Source organism: Homalodisca vitripennis, unplaced genomic scaffold, assembly GCF_021130785.1.
Source record: "Homalodisca vitripennis isolate AUS2020 unplaced genomic scaffold, UT_GWSS_2.1 ScUCBcl_267;HRSCAF=1843, whole genome shotgun sequence".
NCBI lineage: Eukaryota > Metazoa > Arthropoda > Insecta > Hemiptera > Cicadellidae > Homalodisca > Homalodisca vitripennis.
The window spans coordinates 169,695-196,557 of NW_025776392.1; the positions used below are offsets into that span (position 1 = coordinate 169,695).

The following is a 26,863-nucleotide window of genomic DNA, read 5'->3' on the forward strand; positions in this document are numbered from 1 at the left end:
TAACAGTGGACCTGTTATTGACAACTCTGGTTATTCTACTAGACTCAGTAATCAACAGTATTTGCGATTGCCTAAACCAAACTGTTCTTTGTTTCAAAAATGTTTTGTGTTTTTAAGTTATAAGTTTTTTAATTTAATTCCAAGTGAAATTAAAATTAATAGATCTATATTTATTTTTAAAAAGAGGCTGAAGGTTTGGTTATTGAGTAGAAGTGTTAAAGATATTGAAAATTTATATTTAGTTGTTCAGTAAAAATATTTTGTTCTTATTTTATAAATTGTAAATGTATGTTTTTATATTGAAGGTGAGTTGGATTACTCTAATTAATGTGTGTTAATTTGATGGTTAAGAGTAATTTTAGTTTGTTTATTATTATTTGTTGTATTTTCATATTGTTATTATAGAACTTAAGTTAAATTAAGAAGCTGATGATGGCTCCCACCCAAGTGCAAGATTATTTTCTTTTTGGGTTGGTATATTTTTTCTCTGTAATCTGTATATTGTTGTATACTGTATTTACATGTATTTAAAAAAAAGAGAGAAAAAATAAACGCATTTATTATTATTATTATTAAACCACCATTGATGATATATGTTGTAGTGGTTTCGTCTCGGTATATTAAATAATAAATAATAATAAATATTTAATAATAATGATAATAATAACAATAATAATAGTATTAAGTGATAATAATAATAGTAAATGAATAATTAACAATATAACTAATTTATTTATTGTATTCTACTGGCTGACCTCGCATTATCGTACATACAGGTAAGCGGTCCTCTACTCTTTGCGCTGTATCTCAAAAAGGGTTGAACGTACATAAAATTACTTCAGACAAAAGTTGAAGAGAATTCCCCGTTCTACAATTTCTCTAACCACCTTCAAAGTCATTTAGCTTAAGGGAAACGAGATATTTGCAAAAAACTGATTTTCATGAACTTTGACCTTAAATATCTAAAGACGCGTACACGTGATTATATGAGACTTTTGAGGTAAGTTTTATACCATCAAAATAAAGACGTATGCAAATTTTTAGCTTATTATCTTTCATTCCGAGGTTGCATCCTTATTTTGCCTTATTTTACTGAGTTATAGATAAATTATAAAAAAAACCACACAAAATTTTGTTTTACAATAAAAAAATTTTTTGGAATTTTTTACCAAAATATTCCGTTGCCTAGCAAAGTTTCTGTGTATAAAGAAAGAAATCTGAGATATACATTTTCTTCCAAACTTTATGCAGATTTCGGCAATATATAGTTTGTTGCACTTTAACCCTTTGAGTGCCACAGTGTCGCTAATTTTGACGTTTCGTATTTCAATAATATTTTATATAGTACAAGATTATTTTGGCCAAATAATCAGACGGCTGTATTCAATAGGTTCCAAACCATCAATAAATACGAGTTTTATGTTGTTTCTCTACTATTTTATCTGTGAAACTTATTTTTGGACGAGTTTTCCTTATCGGGGAAAAAATAAATTACAGTATTAAAAACAACTGACTTTATTTAACCTATTTTGGAATTTACAAGTTATTACGACAATCAATTAAATCAAAAACTATAAGAACAACGTTTCATTATTCGAAAATGTCAAGTCATTTGTGTGTCTATTTGGAGATAAAGAGTAAGACTCATCGAGTATTTTTCGATTCATTATGGAAGAAGGAACGTATAATGAAGTTTATTTTGATCTCTAATAAGGAAAACTCGTCCAAAAATAGTGGGATGTGATAAGTACCTGTACGATGATTCTGTCTTCCAGTCACGCGACGTAGCGGACGAGTACTGTGTTTGTAACGGCCTTTCTTGTTGTTTATGTGCCGATAACCAAGTATTTGAGTAAATACAAAATAAAATAGTAACTTATACAGTATTTTACTGTATTTCTTTACAAAAGTAATGTATGATTTGAGTTGTGTTCAAGCGAAAAACGTGAATTTTCAGTGTAAATATTATTAGGGTTGTTATTTAGTAAATGTAAACTTTTATGTAAATATGTTAGCAAGTATTTGCTTCTAAATTTACTAATCACATTTATTTGTGTTGTATTAATGTTTTATTAGATTTATTGGGAAAACTACATCATTTCTAAGTAATTTCTAAACTCTGACAAATGAAGCACAGTTTATAAAATGTCGGTACCGGGCAGCATTTTGTTAATACATATAATGCCATGTTTTTAAAATTCTAGAATAAGATATTACACATGGGTTTTATTTAGAATCATATGGCCTTTATCATGGTATAAAGAAAAAAAATCTTAAAAATACCGTATACACACAAATTAGGTCGAAACTTAACTTTTTATACAAAAGTAAAAAACTTTTTTTATAAATACTGAAATTTGTATATTTTTATAAATAAAATTTTATTTGTAACAATATGTATCATATTCTGCATATAATAAGAAAAAAAAACAACAACAAAATGATGGAAATCTGTTTGGTAGTTATTTTACAACAGCTTTTTTCCCAAAAGCTTACAAATATGCGAAAAACAGCGTGGCACTTTATGCATATGCCTACGGAAAATACCCGTGGCACTCATAGGGTTAAATGCATATAATTATACTTATACTAGTTTATATAAAAATCCGTACCCGTATTTTATTCTACGAGGCACGTCCAGAAAGTAAGTGTACTGGTACTCTCACAGCTGGAGGGAATACTTTTTCGACATGTTTGCAACATTGCCGCGTAGCTTGACTCCTCCCCTTCAAAACGAGACCAATTCGAGGTTACTGTGTTGAAAACTCTTGACGCAGTACCACCTCTTGCGAAAAATGTCGATCGTATGTCCCGCCAAGTGTAACATAAAAGCAAAGACCAACAAAACCGGTATCGATATGTAGATTGATTCTTCTTCCTTACATTGGTATGAGATAAAACGAGATTGGTTAATAATTAAACACTTTCGCGAGTCGTGAAAACAAAACAGTGCAAATGGACCGCATATGCGGCGATGCCAATTCTGGAAGACCAAATGAACCGCATATGTGGTGATTGCCAGTTCTAGGGTTAAATAAAATTGTTTTGTATTCGCATTACTGTAATTACATTTGAAAAATATAAAATTATCCTGGTAAAGGTTTTTTATTTTTGTTAATATTTTCCAAATAATCCTGATTTTGATTTGTTTCTGTTGCTAGTCAACAACACATTTAGTTTTTAAATTTTTACATTAGTAATATTTTATTACAAATTTCAGTTATTATATTAAACATAAAAATCTACACAAGTTTTCAAAGTGATCTTTAAAATAAATTTTTGTTTTATTTATTGTAAAGGTAAAAACAGCAACTCTTTACCTAAGAATAGTCTTAAATATTAACAATGTCAAAATAACATTTTTTACAGATACATGGTTTACTCTTGTATATAAATCAGTGATATATAAATGTTTTGAAATATATTAGGTGGAACAGCACCAAAAACGTTTATGAACCACTGCTGTAAAGTATTGCACTATGCAAAAATTGTTCATTTACGGAAGAGCTATTTATGTTTGAGCAGTTCTATTTGTTGTCACAGTAATTATTCAACATCACTTGGTTGCTGAAATAAGAGACAAACACGCAATATCTACCGGTGCCGAGTACAATGCATCAAGTGTGAACACAGCTGTTAGCTGGCTGTTTATAATAAATGTCGAATTCCTGATGCATCGATAGTAAACCGCTTCGTTAGTATGATTGCTGCTGAATCAGCATTAATTGCTTATTGTCAATTGACGTCATTCCGCAGGAGAATGGAAAGAGAGCTTGAATTTTAGAAGTGTAAAAAAACAAGCAGTAAGAATGCTATAGATAGCCAGTAGATACTATAGTTGAGCCGATTTGAAAGTGACCTGTTAAGTGAACAGTGCGAGGGGAGGGAGGGGGGAGTGAGAGAGAAAAATGTGGAGAGGGAGAAGAAGCGCGGACTCACATCCCCCTCAACATTCCTTACCAACCACTCCTCAGTCATCACTTTACCACTCGTAGGGTATGTGTTACATAACAGCTGTTTTACAAACACAATAATAATAACAGCTGTTAACAATAAACATTTTGTTAAAATACTTCTTAATTATACTAATACATTAAATAGATGCAATGGACTATTCTTAATATAAATAATATTTGTTGTTCCATAACAACGAAAAAACACAACATAACGTAATGTTCCAAAACACAAACGCAGGGAAGCAAAGTACTTGGTTCCCACTTGTGTCTTGTAATGGAAATAGATCAAGCAGTGAAAGAGGGGTAGCAGTAAGTGTGATCGAGCTTCTGCTCCTCACACTCCCTATGCGCAAGAAATTTCTGCGCAGGTCGCTTTCAAAGCGGCTCATCTATACATGAGTATACGGTTCTGTTTTTGTAGAAGATAGTGAAAGAGTATGGTGAGGCGTACTTACTCTGCCAGGTGACGTCTAGTACGACTCTGCTCGGCCCGGTAACTCTGTGCGATACAGAACACATCTCCCATAGCCGGGATACAGGTCTCCAAGTACAACTGGGAGCTCTGGGTCAAGAACGCCTCCTCTCTGAAATATCATATCACACATCTGAAATTACTATAAATATTCATCGAGTAAGCATTTTTTGAAACTCATAATCACTACTGTATTACAGTGTATATATAACACAAAATTTCATCAAAAACTGAGAATCTCGACAATAAATGGACTGCAACGGCTGCGGTACAAAAGGCTCCTTCATCGCACTCAACAGAAGTTCACTAATATCACAAACATTTTGGCCGAACAAAAATGGTGGCGTGATTTCATCACTTCTAAGAATGTTTGTCAAGGCGTCCACACACAAACAAAAAATATTTGTCCAGTGTGGATGTACTTTAAGGTCATAAAAAGGTTTGTTTCATTTGTGATTATTCAAAAACCTTAAAAGTGTTATCACTTTCCAAAAACGCTAACTGAAAAGATATTATGCCTTTATTACTAGTACAACTACATAGAAAGTGTCAAAATATGCGCATGAAATTAGCAGACAATTTTTGTACTACAAAATAATTCATAATTTGAGATGTAAAAAATATCTCATCGAATTTTATTAATTTAAATATTACCACCAACATTTGTATTAATCTTTTGGGTATAGTAAATGGATTGTTCGTCACTTAAGAATAAATATAAGAAATTATTAATTTTTCAGAAAGATATGAACCTAAAATGTATTGCCAATCTTAACGTTTACATATTGTATGTTATCAAACATAAAGTTTGTCATTTATTAGTAAAAACAATAGATCTCTAATGAAAGACAACTAACACTTTTAAATTTTATTTTTTTTTTTTTAGAACAAGCTGTAATTATTCACAAGATTTATTAACCCTTTAAGCGTCATGAAAAATTTGACCTGATCTTTGAAAAAGTTACAATTTTTTTAAATTTTCAATGTGTAAAGTTAAATTTATTTTCGTTTCTGTATGTCAAAATAGAGTTATTTAACGGTAAATAAAATTTGTTTAGCCTTTTTTGGATTTCCTAGGCTAATTTTTAACTTTTGAGATTATCGCATTGTAGTTTAGTTGTCACTAATATTTTTATCATTTATTCAGTAAGTATGGGAATGAAACACAGTTTTATAGATAAACATATACTATATTACAAACCAATAAAATTAGAAAAATACAAAAGTAGACAAAGTGAGTTTATTTTGTGGCGGGCTGTCACAACTGACATTCTGCGCGTCTCCCACAAACCACTGTTATCGCGTGGACTTTGAACCTTCTTATCGCTCGGCTACCTGTAGGACGGCCTTGCAGGGCTTGAATTATGTTTCTTGCTTTCTGATAACATCCTTATGACCGTAGTAAAATATTAAAAAGTTTGGGGTTGACCAAGTTATTGCTCAGAATTACCAAATCTTCAAATTCCGAATCGTCTGGATTCGCCATTCACACGAATAATGGTAAAAAAAACACTAAATAAATACTGGAAACTGCTGTATATAATATGAATAATTTACTTTAAAAAGAATAGGACACAACAGAAAATTATCGAGAACCGAAATACATATGCGTGTACCGGACGCTTCTCACTAACTAACTGACTAGATGCCTTGACGGGAGCTCCCGTCAATGACTTTGTGAAAGGCGCGGGGCAACTCCCGCTAGACAGTTTTTGGCCAATTAGAAGCAGCTGCCACTCCCATTGTAACAGAATTCGAGGCAGGGCAACCCGTCTGTATGTCGCATGACTACTAGAACCATCTAGCAGCAAAATATTCAACTAACATAGCAGTAAAAAAATAAAGAATGCAAAAACGCGGATCCACGGCAATAACGTTTTAGGCTTGTAGTGGCCCTCCGCGGATCCGCGTCAATAACGCTGGAAAGGTTAATATTTGGTTGCCAATAAGAGGTTGCAAATATAAATGTGTATAATTCAATAATTCCCTTGTTTACTCAACTAATTATCATAGAATAAACACAAAACAACAGCAGAAATATTAATTCTCCCCATCTAAAATGCAACATGATGCATGTCACATCCAAGTAGTTGGATAAATATTCACAAGATTGCAGCACCGACCTGACATAATCTTCTACTTTGTATCACAAAAGCAAAACAGATGATAACTTGAAAACGAGATACCTCGCGTGTGGCGGTTGTTAACTAATCAAGTGTTGCAAAATACTCATCTTGAGCGTGGTGGTTTTGATTTACAACTAGCCTGAGCTGGAGTTAAAAATATTTATAACAAACTTGTAAACATGTGGTAATGAGGTAATACAGTAATGATTCTGTTAAGTTATTGGGTGTTATCCTAGATAGTAAATTAAGCTGGCAACATCATGTTAATTATTTATGTACTAAACTATCTAGAGTTATATACCTATTATGTAAACTAAGGAATACTGTTACTCAGGAGATGTTGATAACTGCTTATTATGCATTTTTCCACTCACACTTGAGGTATGGTGTGACTCTTTGGGGAAACAGTTCCAGTGCCAAAAAAATATTTTTATGGCAAAAAAAGCTATTAGGATTTTAAAAAATGTTTCTAAACAAGAATCTTGTTCACCTTTTTTCAAAGAACTTCAAATTATGACCTTGCCAAGTTTATACATCTACTGCTCATTACTTGATGTAAAAGAAAATTTCAATAGTTTCATAAATAGACAAGATGTTCATACACACTGCACAAGAAAAAAGTATTTACTCGATCTACCCCCAGTCAGACTCGAAAAGACCAAAAACAGCCAGATATTTTTCAGTATAAAATTATTTAATAAATTACCAGAGAAGGCATGGAATGTTACACTTAATAATTTTAAAGTTACCATTGCAAAGTGGCTGAAAAATAAAGCTTTTTACACTGTTGAAGATTACCTAGCCTGTGATATTAGCTCATTAAGTTTGTAATCCATTGTTAATTTAAGATTAGGATTGTTAGCACATATTGTATAGATTTTTAAATTATTTAATTGTAATTTTATTGTTTTTATTCACATTTATATTATTGTTATTTAGTTCTAGCTGGCAATACTGTATTTTGTCCTATAACTGTGCCTAGACTAAAAATTAGATTAAAGTAGGCTATATAATATGTTGACTTTGTCTATTGCATAATATGTATTGTGCTTAATGACAATAAAATATCTTGAATCTTGAGGAGAAGGGTGCTCTAGTACGTACCCGAAATAGTCAAGCTTGAAGAGTGTCGAGCCACCCTCCACCTGCGTTTGCACCAGAGTAGGAGGGGTGACCTCGCAATAGCCTCGGCTAAAGTAGTGATCTCTAAATGCTTGCATTATCACTGATCTCATCTTCAGTATTTTGGACGTCTGAAACACAAACAGCTGTGACTTCATGGGCAGAAGATGTGGTCAAGAATTTGTAGTATGACTTCGGACACGATATGAATCACTAATTCTTTTTGTACTTTGTTCACAAGAGAGTAGTAAATCAAACTCACATTCTCGCCACGGATCATGATGTGCCTATTGTCAAGCTGAACATCAGGGTGAGCGTCCTCATTGAGTATGCTGTCCGCACCTCCAGCAGGCGCCAGTCCTACCAGCTCCCAGTAGTCCACCTGCAGCTCGTGGCCACCTGGCGCCTGAACAATTAGTGTCACATTACCTCCAACCATCACAAACCATTTAATAGAAGTTTGACTCATAATTTATAAGACAATACTGCAAAATTGAGTCATCTCACTTAGCAACATCCAAGAGAACATGCTGTCTTTTATAATTTAACTCCATTATTTTTGTTGTTATTTTTCAAAATATCTACATCTGATTTGTAACTAATGTTTATCCAGGAAGCCAATTAAATTTTTAAAATTTAACTGCCCAAATATTAAAATCTTATATACAGGACCTTTTTTCCAAATTCCCGGTCAAAAATGTTCTCTAGTACATTTTCACACTAAATACGATCAACTATTTTTTTACACTAAATATGACCAGCTGTATTTAACCCTTATGTCAAGTGCAGTTGGGATGGTTTTTTTTTGGCACCAACAGTATTTGCAGGAAATGCCATTAAGCACTAGCAGCCTAGCAAATTTCATCACTAGCAGTATATGTGAGAAATTCAGTATTGATTCATCGCTCCCGACTTTTTTCAGCTCCTTTGTTTCTGTCTATGTGTCTTAATGTGTCAACATAACATTGTGTATGCATAATAATTTTACATTCTATAATGTTTGGAAATTACATTATATTTGGAAATGCAGTCTCACAATGAGGTTCAGAGGTCTGTGGTGCATAACGTTTGATATGAGACCACAATTTTGCCGGTACACAGTCAGTTTGGCACATCCAAAAAATAAACCAAAGAAACTTATATTTGAAATCTACTTTGTTAATCCTTTTGGGGAAAAACAAGCCTAAAAATACCATGCTATTGCAAAGACATTTACATAGGTTCTGGGAAACGGATATATAAAAAAAGTTATATTCCATTATCACTTTTAAATTATAGAAATGGTAGACTATAAAATGAACTAGAATAAATTCCATTTATGTAAAAATGTATTTTTATATATTTGTATTAATTACTACACCAAAATTTGAAAAATCAAGCATCTGTATGTGTATTGTTGAATAGCTGACGTCCACGCATAAAACCAGCAGACATGCTGACATTGACAAAAATAGACATAGAAAATTTGAACTTCAAGTAAAATATTATTTTAAAATTACATAACAGTACAGCATCAATAATCAACATAAAAATCCAAATGGTTGCATTAAACATGTGAATTGTATTTAGCATGGCATTTTGAGAGGACAATGACCTTGCGAGTGTTTATTTTTTTTAACCATCCACTCACCCTTTCCTCAGTGGGTGAGTCTATTTTTAACCCTGTCTGCATCAGCATCGTAATGTCACTGTCACCAATTAGTACGGTGTTATTAACCTAAAAAAAGGCCTAACCTTGACATCCAAAGTAAAAGTTTTATTCCAACTCCAAATTGTTCTATATAACCCTCTTATTGTTTGGTAAAAAGTTACACCATTTTGAGCGTCGGGTTTGGGGGGGAGGGGGAGAAAAAGAAGGAAATTTAGTAGTTTTTTTAGTTTTTTGGAAATTGGTTGAAAACTAAGCTGTTTAGCACAAAGAGTGTTATATACAAAAATATTCTACATGAAATTTTAAACAAAAAATGTCCTATGCATATTCCCTGTAAAATTTACGGTTCATGAGTTGCAGACGGTGTAAAACAAAAATGATATAATTTTTAAGGTTTTTTTCCAAATAAAGCTATATAGAAATAAGTAAATGATTTAATTAAAGAGTAATAATATACTACAGTATTATAGTCAAAAAGAGGCTAAAAGGCACCATAGAAGGTTGAAAAAGTAAAAATAATTGTTAGGAGAAACGTGGTAGTACAAGCAGGCGTGGCCGCCATCATAGTGACCTTGGACCGCGGGCCGCAACCAATGGCGGTTCTGTCTTCTGCACCGATAAAGCATTTGAAATAGGAGCCATATCCATCAAATCTATTGAAAACAAAACATTTAAAGAAATACACATGAAAAGAAAGTTTGCTGTCAAGTCTCTAGCCTCTATAACGAAGTCGGTGAAAATTAACAACGACATGGTATGTGTAAATCCTAACACTCTCTTACATCGGATGGTGTGTACAGTAAGGAGTGATGAGAGATTAGAGGAAATTTTTCAGTTTGAACTCTGTGCATATCCTCCATCACTGTTTGACGAATCTGGCTTGATGAGGAAGGGGAAAAAATCATCAATGGTGACGGTTTTGGTTTCAGATTCAAAAGAATCATCAAACATCGATGACCCAGTGAAAGTGTCCTATATAATTGACGGAGGCCACCTCCTACATCGTGTTGTCTGGCAACAGCCTGCTACATTTAAACAGATTTGCGAGCAATATAGTGATTACGTATGTACTCATTATGGAAAAGCGACTGTTGTTTTTGATGGTTACGAACGAAGTTAACACAAAGGATCAAGAACACCTACGAAGATCACGTTCCAACATTGTGGTCAAAGTAGAAGACTCAATCCATGTCAACATAAATAAAAATGAATTTTTAGCTAGTGCTAAAAACAAGATGGGTCTAATAACCCTCCTTTCATCGCACTTGCAACAATGTGGTTGCACAGTTCTTCAAGCATCGGGTGATGCTGACCTATCACCTAACATAACAGCCATAGTCTTAACAGCTATTGATGAAGCGAAGAAAGATGTTCAAACGTGTGTTATTGGTGATGACACGGACTTATTAGTACTGTTGACTGTCCACGCACCTTCAGGGAATAAACTGAAAATGGTCGTACCTAAAAAAGGAAATCACCAGGAAAAAGTGTACATTATTTCTGACATTCAGCAAGGCATTGGGGATATGAAAGATGTACTTCTGGTTACATACGCCTTCACAGGATGTGACACTGTGTCTGCTGTCTATAAGAAGGGAAAAATTGCACCTTATAGGAAAGTTCAAGCCAACAACGTTCTTCGTGAAAAACTTCTGGTCTTCAACAACCCCAAAGCCGACCCCAGTGCAGTGGCTGATGCAGGAAATTACTTCCTACTTGCAATGTTTGGAGCCAAGAACACTGAAGATCTAGATTGTCTCCGCTACCAGTCCTACTTGAAAGCGATTGCAAAGCAGCCTACATACATGCATTACTGAAGTTGGATGCACTACCCCCCACTTCAGAAGCATCCAGACAGCATTCATTTAGGACCTACCACCAGGTACAATAGTGGCTGAAAGAAGATAAGGATCCACTCGAGTGGGGTTGGAAGAAGATTGGCGACCACCTGACACCAATTACAACAGCACGTCCTGCAGCCCCCCAGGAATTACTGTCCCTTATAATGTGTACTTGCAAAGATGAATGCGTTCGTAATTGTGAATGCAGAAGGAGTGGTCTAAACTGCACTAGCATATGCAGCAATTGCTCAGGCCAAGCAAGTGATAACATGGACAATAATAACATCTTAGACGAACGGCTAGAGGAGGAGGATAATGTGCTGGAGGATGAGTGAAGTTAATAAAGACATTGAACATTCCAAATTTGAAAGATATTTATGCTTAAGAAGTGAATTTATGTTGCAATGTTCGTAGAAAGTTCAGGGTGGGTTTCTCCGTACCACAATATGGCCTAGGCCTGTGGAAGCCTCTTTTCCCTTAAAAAAGAGTGCCCCTTGATAAGGTGGTGAGGTTGTCGTTCCTTCAAGGGCTTATCACTAACATACCACCGGCCACTGAAATAGCAACATTCTTTTACGAAGCTTATTTTTTAAAAAAAATTATCAAAATTACGAAAAAGTTAACATTTACACCGTCTGTAACTCTTGAACCGTACAATTTAGAATGATTATGAAAAGGACCATTCTTATTTAAAATTTAATGTAGAACATTTTTGTATATAACAATGTTTAGGATAAACCGCTTAGTTTTTGAAATATTTACGAAAAACTAAAAAAACTAGTGATTTTTCAAATTCCCCCCTCACCCCCAAACCCGACGCTCAAAATGGTGTAACTTTTTACCATAGAATAAAGGGACTATGTAGAGCAATTTGGTGTTGGAGGAAAACTTTTACTTTGGATGTTGAGGTTTAGGTCTAATTACACCGTACTAAATCCAGTTGTTTCACTTGTTCAGTAATGTAGTCATAGTTGCATGTTGCGGTTCGTAGTGCGTACATAATTTGTATTTTAATTATACAGGGTGATTCATGAAGTTCTCCCCCCACTTCTACAGCACATTGTACTAGTAAAAATAATGAAAAAATGTTATATAAACATAGGTCCGAAAACGCTTCGTTAGCGAGTTACAGCTAGCGAAAGATTTCGCCTGAATTCCTGGGTAAAGAGTAAAATAAAGCCATACTGAACTTTTGGAAAGGTTAATTAAGTAAGAAATATCGTGGATTCTTATGTATTTTTACCTGATAAAGCTAATAAAATAGGTTTCAGAACTGTACCTGTAGTAGTTTTTGAGGGATTCAGGGTTAAATGCAAAAAATTGGGGCACGAACAATGTTTTTCTAAGTTTGATGTACAATAACTTTGTTAAAATGGTAATAAATACATAAAATCAACAAACATTAATTGTAGAAAATTTAATTCTGAGAAAATTGATATAATCAAAGTCTAAAATAAAACAGAAATAAGTACCAAAAAATCGATTTTATTCAGTATAATACATTACTAGCTGTAAAGAAATACCGTACGGTATTTAGTTAAAATAAAACAAAAACAAAATGTTTGTTCCTTAATGATGAGATAAATTGAGAAAACAAGATTAACCGTTAAATAAATTTGTTTGTAAATAAAAATATCATGTTTCATTACGTTGTATTTTTTTTTTAATAAAACTTTTTATCAAATGTTCAAAAATAAATGAAGCAAACATTTTTCCCATTATTGTTTACTAATCATCGAAATGCAGTTTTTTGTGTTATTAATTTCTAAGTTGGTAACGCACGAATAACAGGTGATCAACAATGGTATTCTGTACTGTTACGTTAGAACTGTGTATTAGTGGTGTTTTGCAAGCTACATCAGGAGATCGGGTTCTGTGAATCGTGTTATTAAATGCAATTTTTCTGTGAGTTATAATTCGATTGTTTATTCAGCGAAAAAATGCCTTACTTATTTACATCAGAGGAATACGCTGATATGGTTTTTATTTTGGGTTACTGTAATGGTAATGCTAGAGCTGCTGTAGAAGAATATGAACTACGTTACCCTAATAGGAGGATTCCAGATACCAGAACAATTTCAGGAATTTTTCGTACTCTTCGGGAAACAGGATCACTACCAAAGTACTAGAACCAATTATGAACGAGCTGTCCAACTTGATGATGATATTGTTATTAATGCTGTTCATCGCAGTCCAGATGTAAGTACACAACGTATTTCTAGGCGGATAGGAGTTTCGCAGTCAACGGTGTGGAGGACACTTAATCGAAACAAATTTTATCCGTTTCATAAACAAAAGGTTCAACATCTACAGCTAGGGGATGGTCCGCTTCGCTTGGAGTTTTGCAACTTTTTGAATATTAATAATCAACTCTACAAGCATATTTTGTTTACGGATGAGGCACAATTCACTCGGGATGGTGTCAATAACTTTCACAATGAACACTCATGGGCAGAAGAAAATCCACATGAGGTAGTGGAACAGAACTTTCAACACCGATTTAGCGTCAATGTCTGGTGTGGCCTTTTGCACAATCGGCTGATTGGACCTTTCATATTACCTGGACGCCTAAATGCTGAGTTCTATTTGCATTTCCTTCAAGAAGAGTTGCCGCAGCTGTTAGAGAATGTTCCTTTACATCTCAGACAAAATTTGTACTTCCAGTATGTCGGAGCACCTCCCCACTTTTCACGTGCCGTTTCTGCTTACTTAAATCATCAATTTCCTGGACACTGGATTGGTCGTGGAGGGCCTCACCCTTAGCCACCAAGATCACCAGATCTATCTCCATTGGATTATTGCATCTGGGGATGGATGAAAGACATTGTATACAAGACAAAAGTGAATTCTCGTGATGAATTAATTGCCCGTATTATGGATTCGGCTGTGCAGATACAGGGAAGTCCTGAAAAATTAAGAAACGCAACAAAAGCAATACACAAACGTGCTGCAAAATGTATTGATAATGATGGCCTCATTTTCGAACATCTATTATAAAAAGGTGCGTACGGTTGGCCCAACCTGATTAATTTTGCTTAAAACTAGTAATGTATTATACTGAATAAAATCGATTTTTTGGTACTTATTTCTGTTTTATTTTAGACTTTGATTATATCAATTTTCTCAGAATTAAATTCTCTACAATTAATGTTTGTTGATTTTATGTATTTATTACCAGTTTAACAAAGTTATTGTACATCAAACTTAGAAAAACATTGTTCGTGCCCCAATTTTTTGCATTTAACCCTGAATCCCTCAAAAACTACTACAGGTACAGTTCTGAAACCTATTTTATTAGCTTTATCAGGTAAAAATACATAAGAATCCACGATATTTCTTACTTAATTAACCTTTCCAAAAGTTCAGTATGGCTTTATTTTACTCTTTACCCAGGAATTCAGGCGAAATCTTTCGCTAGCTGTAACTCGTTAACGAAGCGTTTTCGGACCTATGTTTATATAACATTTTTTCATTATTTTTACTAGTACAATGTGCTGTAGAAGTGGGAGGAGAACTTCATGAATCACCCTGTATACTGTGGGTGCCTTATACGGTGTTGTATCATGGCGTCATGTGGGATGCTGATGAGGAAACATAAATTTTTAACTATAGAACCAAACTCGATATTAAACAGAGTTGAAAGAGGTGAAAGTGGCTTGCCTTTGCCAAAACATATGAAGGGGGTAAAGCTACCATCTTGGACGTTAAAAAGGAAAAATGCAGCATTCTAAACCAGACAATGGGTCTAAAGTCAGAAAAACAAGAAGAACCATGAAAGATGATAAATAAGTTTATCTCAGAGGCGAAGTTTAGAAGAACCTTTGATCTGTGAAAAGGCTCTTTACTTTAACGAAAAGTTAATACCATTTTTAATGTAACTTGGAATTTCTAGGTTATGTTCTAAAATACGAATTCCACCCAGTCCCAATAAGTTTAGATTTTTGACGCCCTACTGTATTTTGTTACAGTATGTATTGAAATAGTTGTTTTAACATAAAGAACTACAAAAAACACGTTTTAGTATGGATGTGGCTCATTTCCCGCCATTTGAATGTCAAATTCGTGCTACTCCACCTGAAAACTCCCAAATACCTATTTTCATTCAAATCCGCTGAAAAATGACTAAGAAACTAAAACGACTAAAATGAAGGATACCAAAGAGGGGAAGATGACCCTGTACTTCAGTTATTTATACTTCATCCAGTGACATTTAATTAATATCAAAAACTTATATAGTTAAATTTATACAGCACAATTTTATATAAAATAGACTTATGGAGAGATCTAAGAATGATATATGTAGCCAGCGAACCAAGCCCCCTTCTTCTTAAATTGAAAGCCTCGGTGCGATGGTGGATAATTTGTCCCTTACAAGAAGTAATTTGAAATTTATATGTTTTACAATGTGTGATGTAAAAGTATTAAACAAAATATTGGTCATGTTTAAATATGTTTGGTGAGTGTTAGTAATAATTTTGTTAGCAGTATTTTTGGAAATGATTGTATAGGACTGATAACCTAGGAATGGAAGATAAAGAAGTCCTACGGATGAATCTACATTCTACAAAGTAGGAATGATAATAAGAGAATTGAATAAAAACTGTAATATTGTATAAGAGACTGTTTAATTTAAATAATAAACCAGTAATACTCGTTATGTTGTTTGATTGTATCACAGATGTAAAAATTCACTTTTACGTTGCAGGGCTATTAACATCCTATTATAACACAATTTTTTAGATGTCACAACATGCTCGCTCACACTAAAACTATTCAAACATTCAACTAAATAAATAATCAAGTAGGACAGTGAGAGGCTTGTAAACTGGAACACAGAAAGAATCATGTGAGATTCTTATGTACACAGTTTATACCTTTAACTGAAACTTGTGTTGGATTCATTACTATTTTTTGCCTCTGTTTGGGCTAAAATTTTTGTTACCTCAGTAAACAATGACGATTTTAAAATGAGTTACATTTGACGACAAACGAAAACACAATAGCTAAGTTAATATCTCACTGAGAATGTTTATGACCATTCATTCTCTTGATGCAATTGAGGATGTCCAATCATTTACAGCTCAATATGGAGTCCAAAGACTTACAGTCCGATGCATAATTTCACAGCCTATTCATTCTTCTCTTGCACAACGTATTCCAAACAAGTACTTGGATGGTATTACTTCTATCACTTACACTCTTTCCTTCAGGAACCTCCTTGAGCACACCGTACAGCAGCACCGAAGACTCTGTGGACAGCACCAGAGCCTCGTATGTTTGCACCAACACGTCGTTGAGCACACACTGCAGGAAACCCGTGCCGTCACGTAGTGTAATGAACATCAGCGACTTCCCTGCCAAATAAATATGGTATGCAAATAACTAACTAAAGGTGAACAAACTCTAGAATAAACATAATACTTTCAATCATAATCAAAATTTGTATAGCTCATTTTATTAGACTAAATGTGTTACTACGTTTCAAGTTGCAATGTAAACTGATTGTATTAAATTATATTACTATCTCTGAAACTATTTTTAGAATTAATTTAATGGATTCATCATTTGAAATTTGAAACGGAATACAACATGTAGGACCGTAATGGTGACTGATGGCGATGGACTTTCGATTCACGTCAACTCCATGTAAATATGGAATTGTATTACGACAGTTGTTGTTTACATTAAAAGATTGCTAGTCGACCAGGAAGATGACCGTTTAATACACATAAGTCGGTTGCAAAACAGAAGTCAAAAGCACAACAACAAAACTATTTCCCATTTCCAACTTCCAGAAAAAATTTAGCTGCCACTATTTTTTGAAAACGACAATTCAAATAGCAAATTTAGCATACTTTTGTTTGAAGACAAGATTGCACGGTGTGAAACTAATAAGTAGTTGTGATCATGTGTGTATTAAGGAATGAGCACTGTTGCTCTCTATTACATTGTATTCAATGATGACACTTTACTATAGCAGTTTTTATTTTTAATGCTGAGTCACAAGATATTAGGTATGATCATATTTTTAAAAGACTGTGCCTAAAAATGATCAAGTTGACGGAACGATAACTGAGAACCAAAATCAACAAGGGATCTGACAAAAAAATTGGAATCAGTCCTTTATTATCAGTCTGCACATATGACTTGAAAACCTCTATTAATGTATATATTCATTTACTGTAGGCCTGTATGAAATCAATAAATAAATATATATTATAGTAAATTCTTATTTTGTACTCGTCTGCCTTGGAATCAATCTTCATCTTGGCTCTATGTCTTATGCAAAAATCTATACTGAATAAAAATTAAAGAATTACACTTTATAGATGATCGTATTTTTAAGAATTCATTGGCATTGAAGCAGAAAAGTTTCTGAAGTGAAAAATGTATGGATTTGAGATGAATTCTTATATATAACGCTGTTTTAAACTTTAAATGTTAAAATTGGAATCACAGATGTGCAGCCAGAAGCTAACTAGTGTTCCTTCTTGATTCTGACACCAATATTCAACATAAATATTGATATATTTGAATTGGTCTTTATATGATCATATCTGATAAATAAGTATATACAATCTCCTATGGCTGAACATTGATATTTCATGTCAACGTAGTTTAGTACGTCTAAAGCTGACTTTTGTTGGAACAAGTCGCTTAACGCAGCATGAGCAATCATGTTGAGACACCTGTACATTACCAACCTGATGGTATAAATTTGATCAATTTCATATTTGTATTACCATCAAATTTTACTGTAAACTAAAATTCTTCTAAATGATTATGCAGATTGTACAAGTAATATCGGTGATAATATTATAATGGTTTTATTTCTATACAAAGAATCCCATAGAATTATGAAAAATTGTTCGGTTTTCATATGAAACCCCAAACAATTATGACATACCTTGTTTTCTCAACCGATGAACCCAGCCATATATTTTCACACGGCTACCTCTATGTTCTTTACCATTGAAGATTTTTATAAGTTTCGCTTTTGGTAAAGATTTGTCCTCTTCTATTTTGATCTTCTTTGCTTCTTCAAGATTCTTCAACCTGTTATCCGCATCTGTTTCTTCTTTCTTGGCCTTGTCTGCGGACTTGTAACTCTCTCGTACCCATATCTTCTGGACCTTCTTGAGCTGAGATTTTGCCACCACTTCGAATTTCTGGAATAATTTGAAGCACATTTAGGCTGAAAGGTATTAAATGCTTTTACGTCAGAAGGATCATTCTGTTAGATATTTCAAAGGATAAGGATGTCCTTTAACACAGACTACATCCGAGAAGATTACATCTACAACCCACTCTTACTAGCAGTACTTGGCCATTACCCCCTCTTCATAGCACCTAATCTTTTAGCACCTAATCTCATACCACCTACAGAAAAAAAGTCGTCATTTAGGTGCTGTGATATTAGGCGCTATAAGATTAGGTACTGTGCAACGATCCACGGTTCGTTTAGGTGCCGTGAGACTGTTTCAAGTTTCAGTGTCACAGCACCTCTCGCTTTGTTCCAAAGGGGCCTTGGTGGGGACAGAGGGGATGGAGGAGAATCCAACCTTGCCCCTCACCCCGCTCCCGACGACCCGCCATTACTGTCCTCTACAGCAGGGCGAGCAGTCGACAGCACAAGGCGAGATAGACAATTGTCTCCTCGCACAAGAGAAGGGTCCGTGCGCATGGCGTGCGGCGGTTGTTGATTACAACTAATAATGGCACCAAAAATTATTTACCTTGAATTTGAATGAATGTTTAGGCCAAACCGCAAATCTTGCACATAATCCAATAATGTAAATGATTTGTTCATCTAATTTCATTGTGTTTTACATTTTTATATAAGTTTTTATCGTCATTGGAATTAAATGTGTTCAAATCGTATATTCCGTGCACTGAAAACCGGTAATAATTTGCATTCAAATCTATATAAAAATAGGCAAAGCCTTAAATCATTCATCATTTATTCAGCAATTTCCCTACGTCAGACAAAGTAAATATTTTATACACGTAAGTATCATGACTTGCATAAAAAGCAAATTTATTTGGATTAAAATGTAACATCCATAGGGAATTTCAACTAATTAGAAGAACTATAGTTTAGCTTTTTAACCTCCCAATGTTCTATAACAGTGAAATTTGACTCACGAGTTTTATACTTTCAGCCGAAAAATCTAGCTATTTCATGCCAAACTGCTAGATAAGTGTTATAATGAATACAAGTACTATACATATATGATGTTTTTGTGAACCAAATACGAGATTACTTAAAATAACCCGAACGATGTTAGAAGCATTGAAAGACTCGACAGAGTGTAAAGCGCACAGCCGATTCTTCTTTATCTTAAAATCAATAGAGTTCTTATTTAGACCAATAAGAGCATATGTACCAAGTTTGAAGTCACTAGGGCCTTTATAATAAGAGTTTTCGCACAGACGGACGCACAACAAACCATTTCAATAAAGCCTTTCGATTCTTCATAAACCGTTAATAAATAGGCGGTTCTTTACATTGCATTAAAATATATATTTATTTTATAATTACTATATAAACTTATAAGTCAAACTGCAATTTCTATAATTCATTCCATAAAATAACGAAACTAACCTGAGCTTTTTAAAGTAAAAAAATCAAACTGTACAAAAATGGATTATATTAGTTTTTAATATTTAACTCAATGGTGTTCTCCGTGTTATCAAGATGAGTGATTGTGCCGTTTGCGACGATCTTCTGCCTGATGTGAGTGCCTGTTTGTTCTCAATGTAAAACAAATCTACACTTCGTGTGTGCTGATATTTTAGAAAGCACATGGAATCGCATGGGACAAGCACGTCGTGAATCATGGAAGTGTAAGAACTGCTGCTCAGGTAAGAGTAAATAGCAAAAAGAAACAATTACTAAGGACATTTTGGCCAGATTGCACGAAGAATTTTTGTCAAAATGGAGGATACCATTAAGGCTCAATTTGAAAAATATGATATTACTTTTAAGAAACAAATGGGTGAATTTAAGGAGCCCATACGATTTTTTTATTATTGCTTATAAATTTGTAATGCTTATAATTACATTTTTTTTGTACATATTGTTAATGCTGCTTTATTTTAAGTAATATTGTATAATAATCTCGTGGTATACCATTTATTAGATTTCCACTGCTTTTGGCTAGTTTATGAATTTAGTTTAAGTGAAGACAATGCTATGGAAATATGAATTGGACAATGAACACTAAGATAATTGTAATTATGATTCAACTGAACTCCCGCACGCGCGGCTTGAGGTGCACTGGGAGGTAAATTTTATTTATATTATGTATTTTTAGATAATAAAGAAGATTGAACTTTAACTTGAACTTGAAAAATTGATTCAAGAATATTATTTTAATATTCTATTAAAAAGTGCATATTGTTGTCTATCAATGGCATGAGTATACATTTTAAAAAGGTGAAGATGTCTAAATTCTTTCAATCTGGCTTATGGGCTTATATGAAATAATATCCATAATACGATTACAAATAAGACCTACATATTACACATAAAAATGAATCACAACATATTCTTATTTCGAAAAATTTTTAGTAATCCGTTGAAATGTTAAGAAATTTTATAAGAAGAGGTGGATAAAAATAGTTGCCTGGAATATTTTACAATAAATTTGAAAACTATTCTAATATTGTTTCATAATCGAATTTTAACTGAGTATTAAAAAATTGTTGACACTCAGTTCATGTTCGTAAAACAGGCAGAAACATTTTAATACAAATTAAATTTCAAAACGGTGCTTGATCAGTAGATACGTAGACAGCAAATTTTATATATATATATATATATATATATATATATATATATATATATATAATATATATATATATATATATATATATATATACTTAAATATATATATATATATATATATATATATATATACTAGCAGTTACCCGCGGCTTCGCACGCAATTTTCTGTTGAAAAACTGTACAATAGATCTATGTATTCTTTTTCTATAACATAATAAACAGTCTAGAGATAATCGATAGTCACTCAAAGCTATTCCAATCTCCTGATCCAATTTAGATTTAAGTTTAAAGAACAGAGATTTGGGATCCTGAAGTCGTAAAGCGAAACAGTTTTTATAAGATATTGACGTTCTTCGATGACTTCAGTAACAATAAGAGTTAGCCTTTTTATCCCAATGACGAAAGTGTATCGTACAACTCAAAAATTGCTGCGGTCAATATGGGTCTGTTCTGGTCGCTTAAATTCACCCCCGGTCTAATCTATTTATAGTTCCACAATTGATTTATGCTGTTGCGCTAACCAAAACAATGGTCTCATATGTTGGTTTCGGAATCTAACTTAGGTTAAATTTTGATGATTAAGTGATTTTGATATTTTTACCGATCGCTAAATATGTATTAGGGGTATATGCTTCAAGTATTAGGGCAATATTATCTCCATTTGCTTTTCAATAACTACAGTAAAAAGGCCATACACAATGTTAAAGGAACTAACCAGATTAGATTACGTTATGTGCAAACATTCACAGCTTTATACAATAAGGTAGTTGTTATAACAGCGTATAAATAGCATTTCTATTGTATTAGATGGATTATTGATCATTGGCGCAATCTAAATTTAAAATTAAATAACTTCGTATTTGCAATCTACATTACACTACTGATTAAGCACTTTAAAATAATTCAATATTTACTCAAATCTAATTGTAAACACATGTTTCTGCTTCTTTGATAAACTTCAGCTGAAAGTGTTAACAGCTACTCTAAGTGTTAATTCAGACCAAAAGCTATACCGGTTCCAAATTTCAGCACAATCCGTATAGCAGTTTTAGCGTGATTCGAGGACAAACATCTTAACATCTAAACATACAAACATCCAAATATCCAAACATTCAAACTTTCGCATTTATAATATTAGTGGGATATATATCTTATTACAGATTGCGCCAGTAACGCACTTATAAGAGCGTGTCTTGTTTTGGCTGTTCAAAGAAAATAACAACTTGTTATGAGTCTTTATAAAAATTATTAATCAGCCTGCTATCTCTGGATTTTGGTGTATTGGCGCGAATATCTCTCTTAGTAATGATTGCATAACAAATTTAAATTAATGTTTAAATTACATTGTCAAAGCTGAACATTCATAGATTAAAAATGAATGTATGAGACCATGTTAAACAAGTCGTGAATCTTAAAAAGAGGATGATGACTATTAGAACATTACTTGAAAAAACTGAGAACAAGTATACAGTAAGGCTTCAGAAGACCCATATAACATGACATACAGTGCAAGACGACAACATCAAAACGTATATTAACACTTTTGTTGCTGGTATATACTGAGTGAGATCGACTACTCTCAGTCCTCCCACTGCGTCGTAAGAAGTTTGCCGCAGTCTACTTGTAGACTGATTGTTGTTAAAATTAATCTTCCTGATTTTTGAGGATCAAAGTTATTAATTGTTTAGGACGCAATCTCAATACCTCTTAAAATGTTCCATATGATACTATTAATAACATATCCATTTCATTGTAATCTATTTATACAGGATGTATTACATAGGAAAGAAATAAAATTTTATAATATAGAACAAAAATAGGCTTTTAATCTCGGTTTTTATTGTATATAAAAAATTATAATTATCAGAAATAAACTCTAGTTATTGCCTGGCTCACTTGCCTACATAACGGGCATTGGAGATTAACCTGGCAACCATGCAGTGTGTCTCAGCACTCAGTGCACTGGCACAAGGCACAAGGAAAGACCACATGTGTAGACCTTTGAATCAGGCACACTGCACAGTTACGAGGCACGCAGCAGGAGTGCCCCGTGAAAAATACAACAAATATTGCAATTTGTCTTCTGAGTAATTATAACATGCCTATTTTGTTTTTTGTTTAATCTGCAATGCTCAATAACAATATTATATTTATTTCTGCTATTGTAATTATGCAAGTTGCTAGTCAAAATTAATGATGACATGTTTTTTTGTAATATACAATACTGAGTCAAAAATATTTAAATTTATAAAAGTTTCTACCAAAGCTTAATAAAAAGTGGTTCACAGTGTTCTAGTGGTTGTGATTTTGTTATTATTCTGATAGCTTTGTTTTTCAGGATAATGATTTCATTAATTTTAGCGCTATTACCCAATAATATTAGGCCATACCTTGTTATTGATTAAAAATAGGCATAGTATGCAGATTTAAAATATTTTTCAGTAACACAATTTATAATACGTCTAAGTAAAAAAATTACTCTACCAAAATATTCCTAGAAATTTAGCACAAGAAAAGAAATAATTTGGTGTGTCAATTGTAGGGGTTTGTCGTAAAGTAAACAAAATGTTTTGAGTTTTGACTTCATTTAGTAAAGATCCATTTGATCTAGACAACACTGAGGCTTTCTTAACTGATTCAATGACAAGAACTTGTAGTTTGTCAAAGTTTGAATGGATATTCTAAAGAGTTGTGTCGTTAGCATATAAAAGAGATTTTAACCTCACAACGGTAGGAAATTAATTTATATGTAATAAAAACATAATAGGGCCCAGGACTGACCCTTAGGTACAACAATCCCGATCACCAAATTGTTGGACCGATTTCCATTAATAGAAACAAACTTTTCGCCTGCGGTTAGATAAATAGTCTTTAAAGAACTCTTTAAAGCCGGATTCCCATTAATACCGTAATAGTTAAGTTTTAAGGCCCTGCTCAAGTCAAAATATGTTACCTGAGCAAAGGCTTTAATCTCAAAAGTGTTTAGGACCTCCTTAATTAGTGAATAAATTGCATCAATGGTGTATTTACCTCTTCTATTGTAATAAATTTAGATTGATGTTATTTTCCAGATACGCAAAAGGTTCATCATGTAAAACAGTTTCTATTATTACAGGACAGGTAAAATTTATACTGATCAATAGCTCTCAGGGAAACTCCTAGACCCTTTCTTAAGAATCGGGCAGATATACATATAGTTAATGGGTTCAAAAACGTATGGTAAATTCGTTAAAATATATTGTTAGATTTGTTATAAATGTCTTTGCTTTCTGAGTTTTTAACTCTTTTGACAGCTTTAATGACCTCATCAATTGAGACTTCTACAAAGATAAATGTTTTTCTTTCAAAATATGGTAATTTCTTATTAAGTTCATTCTATTAACATGAGGCTTTTTGATACTACCCTTTATTTGGTGTTAACCGAATTGATAAAACAAATTGTTTAAGTTACCTGGAGTGATATTTATTGATAATGTCGATTGAGATGCTAAATGTTTGTATTTCGTTTATCTGCACCGAAAACGCCTTATATTGGCGTTAAAAACCTCTCCCCAGGCCTTATATTGGTTACTGCTATTTTATATTTTTGCGACATTGTTAGTTCGCATCTTCTACGGACTTTTTATAACATTTCTAGAGATTTAAATAGTTAACACGAAGCCTGTCACTAGTAGAAAGTTTTGCCGATTTCTCCAAAAACAAAAATTTCTTTAATTTGGTCCAGTTCCCCACTATACCGATAATTTTGATTTCGACCTTTAATCTCACTAACTGTGGAACGTTGTTTTTTCACTGTAGAGTAAAATGTTTATTTATGAACTGAAATGGAGAAATGTGCATGAACGAGTTTTTAGGTAGAGAATACTCTTCCATTACTAAGTACGACATTCCAATCATGTAAAAACAAATGGTTTGTCAGATCATCAATAGAGGATTCTGGAAAAATTAAAATAAAATGTGTCACTTGTACTTTTGGATTTAGCAAGGTTTTAGATGTTTCAGACAAAGTATTCTTTTGACTATTTAAAATAAGCCCATTACGATCCGAGAAAGAAAAATAAAGATGTTGCATGAAATAACCTGATCTAGGCAGACTAAAAAACATTATCAAGACAATGGGCTCCCCGAGTTTACAAAGGAAGTTTACAAGGAAGTAAGGAAGGGAAGTTTACAAAGCAAAACGTAGTTTTTTATAGCGGGTACTACTTTCATGAAAACGAGTAATCTAGGTTTATCTTCTTTAACATACGTTGTGTAATCAATTTATATGACGAGAACTCTGTGTGTGTGTGTGTGTGTGTGTGTGTGTGTGTGTGTGTGTGTGTGTGTGTGTGTGTGTGTGTGTGAAATTTAAACTTTTTTCGGATAGCGGGAAGATGAAAAATAATAAGATACTTTTTCTAGGGTTTTAAATTTTATATTTCAGTCGCTATGGTAGTTAATCTTCATAAAGACGCTATTGATTTTCTGTGAAAGTTATGAGGCATGTGTGTGCCACATTTTATGTACATAGGACATAGGGAAGGTCTTCTAAGAAAATTTTATATTTCAGTCGCTATGGTAGTTAATCTTCATAAAGATGCTATTGATTTTCTGTGAAAGTAATAATAATAATAATAATAGTAATAAATATTTAAAGCACCTATGAGCAAAAGATATAAGGCAGAAATTACAGGATGGTTTACTAGAAAGGAGTCACTTTAGTTCAGACATGAAAAAGTTGAACTTCTAGTGACAGTCAAGCTCCACGCGATTGAACTAATATGGGCTTAAATTAATTTACATATCGCAAAAATAATAAGTCGTTCACTATTAATTCTATCACAAAATTTGTAAAGAAGCTTTGGAAAAGACTACGCCTGATTGTTGGATGAAAGTTGTAGAGAATACAAAAATAGTAAAGTTATAGATAACGCTTGAACCAATGAATGCTTGCTGGGGGAGGCTGTAGAGAGACTACTAATATTTTGACTGAGGGACAGAAATTCGTCGGAAGACTGTGTCAGTGAACATGAGGTAAACAGTGAAAATATAACACCGATAACAAAGACGATGGTGATAGGATTATGGAAGGTATTCGGCCGCTTCGCTTTGAGGAATATTAATTTCCCTCAAATTATCTGTTAGTGAATTTACAAATATAAGTTTAATTAAATGTTTGTTTTGGGTAAATGGATAATTTAATTGCCTTTCCTTAAATTAATATATATAGCAGAATCATACAAGCCTAATTTAAACACTTTCCTGTTGTGGTTTGTGTGAAAATAAAACTGTCGATATTTTATTTTGTGATTTTGGCACACGGGGCAAGTTGGTATGTGTGTTTCATTAAGCCATAATGTATTAAGGTTCCGGCACAGTTACTGTGTACCTCGCTTGTTCTGCACCCTCACTCATAAGTAAAGACTATTAGTAATAAGCATTGCGTGATGTATAAATAAATACAAGTCTAATGAGTTTCCCAAAAAACTTGTTACGCCTTTAATTATTAACTTAGAACTCTGAATTATCAGTATGTCGTTCTTTAAGAGACATACAACAAATGATATATTATATTTTTAACTGTAATTATTTTTGAATTAGGAGGAGTTAAATTGGAGAAAGCTTAAATTTAAAAGAAAACTGTGTTTTTCTTCATATTTTTGATTATCACAATCAATAAACATATCTAAAATATCTCACTTTCGCTATAATATATAGATTAAAACTACCTAAGCCGTCAAACTTTTTCAGATGTAATAAAGGGGTATATTTTAATGTGGTAGACGTTTTAAGTGAGATGTTTAGTGTGTGTGAGAGAGGTCGCCGGGATCCGGTAAAAATAACATAATATGTCATAATATAAATTCCTAAACGAAACGTCCACCGCCTTCAATTCTTCCAGCGAGCGCGTTAATGCAACCCG

The 26,863-nt window shown here is 33.2% G+C and overlaps 1 protein-coding gene across 1 annotated transcript in view; it reads right to left on the reverse strand.

The window, feature by feature from the left end:
* LOC124370532 (asparagine--tRNA ligase, cytoplasmic-like) overlaps positions 1-26,863 on the reverse strand; it is a 48,396-nt gene that overhangs the window by 13,264 nt on the left and 8,269 nt on the right. Inside the window, exons 4-8 of the mRNA XM_046828824.1 lie at positions 18,076-18,337; positions 16,365-16,522; positions 7,939-8,082; positions 7,659-7,807; positions 4,412-4,540 (exon numbers count right to left, since the gene is read on the reverse strand). Coding sequence (XP_046684780.1) covers positions 4,412-4,540; positions 7,659-7,807; positions 7,939-8,082; positions 16,365-16,522; positions 18,076-18,337 — 842 coding nt within the window. The remainder of the gene's footprint in view (positions 1-4,411; positions 4,541-7,658; positions 7,808-7,938; positions 8,083-16,364; positions 16,523-18,075; positions 18,338-26,863) is intronic.